Source organism: Nicotiana attenuata, unplaced genomic scaffold (assembly GCF_001879085.1).
Source record: "Nicotiana attenuata strain UT unplaced genomic scaffold, NIATTr2, whole genome shotgun sequence".
Lineage (NCBI taxonomy): Eukaryota > Viridiplantae > Streptophyta > Magnoliopsida > Solanales > Solanaceae > Nicotiana > Nicotiana attenuata.
The window spans coordinates 4,441-12,634 of NW_017675281.1; the positions used below are offsets into that span (position 1 = coordinate 4,441).

At 36.3% G+C, this 8,194-nt stretch overlaps 1 protein-coding gene across 1 annotated transcript; it reads left to right on the plus strand.

The window, feature by feature from the left end:
* Positions 1-1,923: 1,923 nt before the first annotated feature.
* Positions 1,924-3,953, plus strand: LOC109219897. Its single transcript, XM_019384371.1, has 3 exons — positions 1,924-2,888; positions 3,067-3,228; positions 3,350-3,953. Exons 1-3 carry the CDS (start codon positions 1,924-1,926, stop codon positions 3,951-3,953), a joined length of 1,731 nt encoding a protein of 576 aa, XP_019239916.1.
* The last annotated feature ends 4,241 nt before the right edge of the window (positions 3,954-8,194 follow it).

Below are 8,194 nucleotides of genomic sequence, written 5' to 3' on the forward strand. Positions count from 1 at the left end.
ACTGCAAAATTATATGGACCTGGTCCTTCTGGAGTGTCTTGTGACAGGAAAGCAGATTAACTGGCCTAGTTTCATTGTCAAGCTGCTGGATAGAGTGATAAATGGCTCCAAGGCCCATGCCACTCCTTATGGGTTTATACTGACAACTGTCTTGGCCAAGTTAGATGTGCCATTGAAGAAGTGGGAGATGGCCTCCAGCAAAGAGCACTTTGGGATCAAAACTCTGCAGGCTTGTGATTATCTGCTAAGTGTAACCCCAGTTGAACCTGGTTCATCCGTGAAGACTCCTGTGAACAGCAAAGTTAGGGCATTGGTTCTAGAATGTGGAACAAAAGATGCAGAAATTGCTAGGCTCCAGGCTCGCATTGCTGAACTGGAAAGTGAAAGAAATGGACTCAAAGATGAGCTAGCAAAGGAAAAAGAAAAGAGTGAAGGGATGCTCCAAACAATGCTTAATCTTCTTCAATCCCAACCCTCTAGTTCCTCCAAGCCCTAGAACCAGTTTAGAAACTCCTTCAGTGACCCAGATTCGGGACTTTTCTCTGTTTTTTTTTGCTCATGGTTGGATGTTTGTTTTTCTTTTTGTGGTCTGTTTTGTAGAACATCTCCTAATCAATGACAATGTGCTTTGTTTTCTCTTGTTCTATGAAACTTCTGATCTTAATAGTTAAATTTCTGTGAAGCTGATTATTGATTAACTAAATCATGTTTTCACTTGCAGTTGCCCCAGTGGCCATGAGTAATAATTAACATCTGGGATTCTAATAAAATGCAACTTTTCGATGATGCCAAAAGGGGGAAGAGATATTGTGCTTTACTTTGTATTCTGAAAAATGTGATGTTTATAACCTGATTAAACCTGGTCCTTAATGATAAGTTAAATTAAAGTGTGAAAATTAAGCTGAGTTCCCCAGGGTCTCTGATCAATAAAAGCACAGAGTTTGTCATCATCAAAAAGGGGGAATTTGTTGGCCCAAGTTCAGATGATGTTTTGAAGATTGACAAAATGAACTCAGTCATGAACCAGGTCCATCATGTGAGACACAGTGTTGATATGCTTGCACATGAGATACACGCGTGAAGAAGATAAGTCTCAAGGATCAGCAACAATATCTTATCTCTGAATTGATCGAAAAGATTGCATACAGGATAAGGAGTTGAAGTCTCCTTATGAAAAGAGAATTACATCCGGATCAAGAATATGGATTAGGAGTTAGAGTTGTTCTTGGACTCGAATTGTCAAAGGATCCACAATTCGAGTTCTTATCAAACTCTGATTACTAACTCTATAAAAATAACGATTGTTCTCTTTTACAGGCGGTTGCACATAAGCAGAAGTTAAGCATATTTGAGAGCAAAAAGATCAAGTCTGATTTGCAAGCAACATATGCGAGATACAAGTGTGCACGTCTGAAGCTACATGAACTAAGATAGAAGAACCAGTTTCATCATTGTGTTTATTCTAAGTCTAGTTCAATTGTAGTAGGTTTTCATATTGTACCTTTTCAGCTTTCATAGAAGCAATTGTATTAGGTACTTTGAGTATTCAAGTTAGAGTTAACTTGAAAGTGTCGCAACAGTTGAGGCTGTGTGCTACACTGGGATTAGAGTTAATCCTTAGGTTTACAAAGAGTTTTGTAAATGCAGTTTTTGGCTCAGTGATTTTAGTGGAGTTTGGGAAAATCCTACTGAGTAGTAGGTCGTGGTTTTTCCACCTTTTGAGCCAGGTGTTTTCCACGTAAAAATCTCTGTGCACTTTACTTTCAGTATTTATTATTCCGCAAACTGCTGTAGTTAGAACACTTAGAAGAACCAGGTTCTTCTAACGCGAAAATTAGGTACCACACAAATCACCCCCCTCTTGTGTGGTATTGACGTTTATAACATCACGGATTATAATAGTCTAAAGGTCTTTGGATGCAGATGTTTTCCCTACTTGAAAGGAAAAAAAAATTCTCTCCAAAGACCTATACGTGTGTGTTTATTGGATACAGTAGCCTTCACAAAGTCTATAGGTGCTATCACCCACCTACCAGAAGAGTGTTTATCTCAAGACATGTGGTCTTTGATGAGAACACATTGCCTTATGTGCAACTAGACGCACCACTAGATAGTTCAAGTGATTCTACTCGCATTGCTACCTTCGATGAGTTTTTCTCCAGGTTGCTGGATACCTCAAGCCCAGATGTGCACTCTTCTAATTCAGGGGAAGTGTTGAATGGATCACCATTAATTGGTGTAGGTGATCATCCTACAGCTGATGTGAATGCACCATCGTCTAGTGATCAGCTCACTCCTGAGTCTCCAGTTGATGCTCCTACTGATGCTCTTGATGAGACTGCTGAGCCTATACCTACAACTGATCACAATGTTGAGTCTGCTGAGCCTGCTGATCACAATGCTAAGTCTACTGAGCCTGCTGAATCTCTTTTAGCAGTAGTTCCTACAGGAACAGATGATGTCATGACTGCTGAGAGTGAAGAACCAAACAGCTCAGCTCAAGATAGTGCATCTTCTGACTCTAATGTATTTTCAATTTATGATCCACAGGGAGTTCAACTTGAAGTTGACTTGTCTCGTTGGTTTAATACTGAACCTAATCAGGATACACAAGCTATAACAATACAAGCTACACCAACTGATGATGCAGAACCGACACAACACACATCAAATTCACAAAGCCATCACATGGTCACACAACAAAAATCAAAATATATGCCAGTGAGACACATGTGTCTGGTAGCAGCTAAGGAGCCACAGACTATAAATGTGGCACTTAGCTCACCAGAATGGCTTGCACCTATGCAAGATGAGATAAATGCACTTCACCAAAACAAGACTTGGATACTGGTACCTAAGTCACCTGGTATGAATATAGTTGGCTCTAGGTTGGTGTTTAAAACCAAGTTAAAGGCGATCCATTGACAGCTACAAGGCAAGACTAGTTACCAAAGGGTATTCATAGCTTGAAGGAGTAGACTTTGAAGAAACTTTCAGCCCAGTTGTTAAAGCAACCACTATAAGAGTAGTTCTTTCAGTAGCTGTGAGTCTCCACTGGTGTACTAGGCAACTAGATGTAAAGAATGCATTTCTGCATGGACATCTACAGGAGGAGGTGTACATGAGTCAGCCACCAGGTTTTAAAGATTCTAGACATCCTGACAGTGTGCGCCTTCTAAAGAAAGCACCGTATGGTATTAAGCAGGCACCTAGAGCCTGGTTTGACAGGTTCAGTTTACACTTGCTCCACCCTGGGTTTTAAGGCAGACTCCTCACTTTTTGTGATGCATTGTAAAAGAGGCACAATCCTGCTCTTTCTGTATTTTGATGATATAATTGTCACTGGGAGTCACACTACACTAGTTTTAGAAATCATTGATGAACTAGGTAAGGAGTTTGCTATGAAGGACCTTGGCCCTTTGCACTTCTTCTTAGGGATTGAGGTCATCTATTTTACTGGATGCATTCATCTGAATCAGAGTAAGTATGCTGTAGAATTACTTGCCAAGACTAGCATGGCACTTGCTAAGCCAATAAGCACACCTCTAGCACAGAAGCATGGTCTACAAGAAGCTGTAGATGATCTAGTTGATGCCTCACTATACAGAAGTATTGTTGGTAGTCTACAGTATTTGACTCTCACAAGACTAGACATAGCTCATGCAATGAATTTAGCAAGTCAATTCATGCAAAGTCCAAACAACACTCATTACCAAGCTGTAAAAAGGATCCTTAGGTATGTGAAGGGCACAACTGAGTATGGTCTAAGAATCTTGTCTCAGTCACCATTCAGGCTATATGGTTTCTCTTATGCAGACTGGAGAGGGTGTCCTATGACTAGGAGATCAATTACAGGCTACAATTACTATCTAGAGCTAACTGCATATCTTGGACATCCAAGAAGCAACACACTGTGGCAAGGTCTAGTGCAGAAGATGAGTATAGAGCAGTAGCCTCGACATCAGCTGAAATGACATGGATAACCTACATTCTCAATGACATTGGGGTTCATTTAAAAACTGCACCAACTTTGTTCTGTGAGAACTTGAGTGCATTATATATGACAGTCAATCCAGCAATGCATGCCAGAACAAAGTATGTTGAGATGGACTATATTTTGTTAGAGAAAAGGTTGCTAGTGGTCAGTTAGTCACAAGGTTTGTTAGATCAAAAGACCAGCTAGCTGACATTCATACTAAGGCATTGACTAAGCAGATGTTTGCAGGTTTTCGAAGCAAGCTAGGAGTGGTAACTACACCCCTCACTAGCTTGAGGGGAAGTGTTGAAGAAGTTGATCATGATAAGGGTAAGCTTGAACGAGATAAGGATAGTTAGATTGCATTGTAGGGTTTGTACTTAACTCAATGTAATAGTCATACATCTAGTAGAACTCTAAGTCATTTGTAGTAGCTATCACCCAGCATATTTAGCCTAGTTTGTAGTTGTTTTGTGACTTGTATAAATTCAATCACTTATGGCTTTGTAATACATGTGAAAACACACGATTCTTCAATACTATTTCCTCTCAATCTTGTGATTTTCTACACTAGGTGCAATCACGACATCTTACAGAGGGAAATTGGGGTCGTGACAACTTTAGAAATTATTCTAGGCATGAAATTAGCGCATTATTTTCTCAAGTACCACTACCACCTGTGAAATCACCATTATAATTTTCTTAGCACATACAATTAGTAGATTAGACCTACGACCAAACTCTCTAATATGAGGAACATATATCATGTATAGTCATGGATATATATGATTGAATCAATACTCGAACCAATTAGTCCAATTTCACTTGATCGTTTACTTTCTAGCATTATCATCAGCATATTTGTATTTCTTTACAACTTTCTTTAGTTACAGATTTCTAGTTGTTCATGTTTTAGCTGATTCATATAATGTAGATCCAATTTCCTACATACAGCTTCCATACATAACTTGTTTTAACATGACGCTTCCATATAACTTAAAAATTAATGATATTGTTTAATTAGCACACAGACAAAAATCTTACTTCTCCATGTTAATCCTCTAAGTCTTTCTTCAATTATTTTACTGTTTTATCCACGGAGCATAAGAATTTCCTCTAATTCATTATTCATATATATCGTTTGTGAATGAAAGGTCCTCCACGTTAATTTCATATTCTACCAAAGGTAGATGAGCGCCTATCGAGATAATGAATGGATAGATTGGACTATCTGTACATCTTATTCCGTTGACATTCTATCCAAATCAGGAAAGAAATGAAAAAGAATAGATCGATCATTCAGATATATAGGGACTGGAATTCATATGGATGACGCAAATTGGTCGATGAGGATCAAATACTACTGTCAGAGCAGAATCTGAAATCCTATCATCATTCATCATATGTATATAAATATTGAAAACAACAAGTAAATAATTGACTAGCTAGGCACCGAGTTTAAGAAAAAAAAATTTTCTTTAAATTTATTGTCTACCGTTACCTTAAACACGTATGTGACTGTAAATTATCTCATAATTAAAGGGTAAAGGGGGAATTTAAAATTAAATTGTTTCTAAATATATAAAGATTGCCATTTTTTCGGACAGACTAAAAGGACAGTGTATCACATAAATTGAAACTTACAGAAAGTAATTAGTAGCATTTATTAAAGAAATTTACCTGTAATTATCTTAAAAGTGACCACTCTGTTTGTAAAACTGCGTTGTATAGGAACCAAGGTAGCTGAGAAATTGTACTCGCTGAATTTCTTCAATAAATGCTGCAATTTGCCATGTTAACAAGCCAAATCCGTCACACCATATTCATTATTATGAGTGAGTCACATTCATATAAACCTTTTACTGACCAGACACAGACTCAATAAAAGGAAATCTGAAAACAATTTTAGTGTACGTGTGGATGTTGGTTAGATCAATTATTTTCATATATTTATAAAAAAATATTGAGTCCTCTTAATATAATCAAAAGCTTCTAGGTATAGCATTTATAATTATTATTTTTCGAATCCCTTTATTAGAATCCCGAATGCTAAAAAAAATAATAAATAAAAAAAAGAAATAAACTTCATCCCTAAATATTCCTTAGAGATGATCAATAATGTCTTCAGACATTTGTTTTGTCCTTGCTTTAAAGTGCTCATAACTATTTGCTTAGATGTTGATATGAAACTCGCTTTTAAGTGCTGGAGCTTATTTTATAAATAAGCAGTTACATGTTTGGATAAAAGTGCTGAAGCTTAAAAAAAGCTGTTGAAGTGTTTGGCAAACAAGTGCTGATAAACACTTTTCTTATTAAGAAGACAAAAATATCCTTAAAGCTGTTAACATTATAAAGGAGCTGATTACTACAATATATTTAATTATGAATTAATGCAAATAAAAAATAACTTATATTTTAATTTAATTTCAATTTAATTGATTACTTTAGATAATTTTTATAAATATAATTCTTGAATGTTTATTTTTCACCACTTTCTATCAAGTAAACTTCCAAAAAAGTCTCAACCTATTTAAAATACTAAATTATTTTGCATAGAAAAAATAAAAACTTAAAAAAACAAAATAGTTGTAAAGCTACTCTTTTCATTCAAGCTTGAAGAAAAATGTAGAAAAATGAAGAACCAGAGGTATGCCAGGAAGCACAACAACAATAAGAGTGTTGGATCTGTCGATGAAGAGTAAACAAATCCCTTAAAGTAACCATGGCTAGCACTGCTTTTTGAATTTGGGATTTTTTTTAATCTTGTTAAGTTTTTGTTTTTTGATATGGAATTATAGTGGTTATTTACTAGAATGGAACCTAAATTAGTTTGTTATTCTGTTATCTAAACCAGTTATTAGTCTCTTTTAATCAAAAAAAAAAGGAGGAAAGAAGAGGAACGGGAGAGTGGAGGAAATAGGAGGAGTACAATGTTTTAGGGTTTCTTTGACTGAGGGTAATTTTGGTATTATAAAAACTTATAAGGGACAAGAGAGTAATTTTATTGGTCAAACTAAAATGGTTTTTAAGCCAAAATAAAAAAAGTTGGGGTTAGCCAACTTGTTGCTTTTAGCTTTTTTTAAGCACTTTTTAGCTTTTTTTAACCAGCTTTTTTTTATGCCAAACACTCCAAAAAATAAAAAAGTGCTTGGTTTGACCAACTTTTAAGCCCATCCAAACACCCTCATTGTCTCATGTACTGGAGTTCTTTTAACATACAGTCTCACACTCTAATGTCGAAAGTATAGTATCGGCCTATTAAACTCAGAACGTGCCTCAGCTTAAGTGTATTAAAAACCTACTAAGAAAGCTCTCTATTCTTATCTTAATTCATCATCTTCTTTCACATCATATTCAATTCTCTTTTATCATTTTTGGACGAAGCACTAGAAAATTGACTATACTATTATCCAAAAAGGTTGTTAAACCAATCATAAATGTGCTCGTGATATGCATTTTACATGCACCTTGTGGTGATGTTTCGATTGGAAAATATTGTACTGCTGGTATTTAGCTTTGTTTTGTGACTAGTTCTGGATTTAGCCTTTCCGAATACTAGCACTAGAATTTTGCCATTTAAAATCATCGCAATAAAAGAATAAGGTCTCTTCTCGACTTCTCTTATTAGAGGTAAGACAAAATCACAGGAAAAACAAATTTATAGTATTGGAGTTGAGACTTTTTTTCTTTCTTTTAAGTGAAGGGAGCAAATGCTGGAGGAAAAACTAAAGTCCAGTTCACCAAAATTTGAGTTTTATCGCTAAAAATGTAACGATCCGGCCGGTCGTTTCATGTGTTACCGCTCCGTTTTCCCCATTTCTTCTTTACTATGCTTTGTTTATCCGTATTATATGGTATCGGGTTAGTCGGTTCGAATCCGGAATGGTTTTGGTAAGGTTTGAGACACTTAGGGTGTGTTTGGTATGAATGAAAATGTTTTCCAATTTTCCCATGTTTGGTTGGCTTAAATATTTTGGAAAACATTTTCCTTATCAACTCATTTTCCTCCAATTGGAGGAAAATGTTTTCCTTATCAAGAGAACGGAAAACATTTTCCAAAACTCCATCTCAACCTTCCCTACCCTCACCAACTCACCCCACCCCCTCTCCAAAAAAGGCTTTTTTTTTTTTCAAATTTCAGTTTTTCCCCTATTACCCCACCCCACCCCACCTCACCCCCACCCACCCCACCCCGCAAAAAAACTTATTTTTTACCTA

Coding starts and splice junctions, on each gene's coding strand:
- LOC109219897 (XM_019384371.1), top strand. CDS start 1,924: ATGTTTTCCCTACTTGAAAGGAAAAAAAAATTCTCTCCAAAGACCTAT. Junction 2,889..3,066: donor ATGAATATAGTTGGCTCTAG/GTTGGTGTTTAA, acceptor CTGGTGTACTAG/GCAACTAGATGTAAAGAATG. Junction 3,229..3,349: donor CCTAGAGCCTGGTTTGACAG/GTTCAGTTTACA, acceptor TGTCACTGGGAG/TCACACTACACTAGTTTTAG.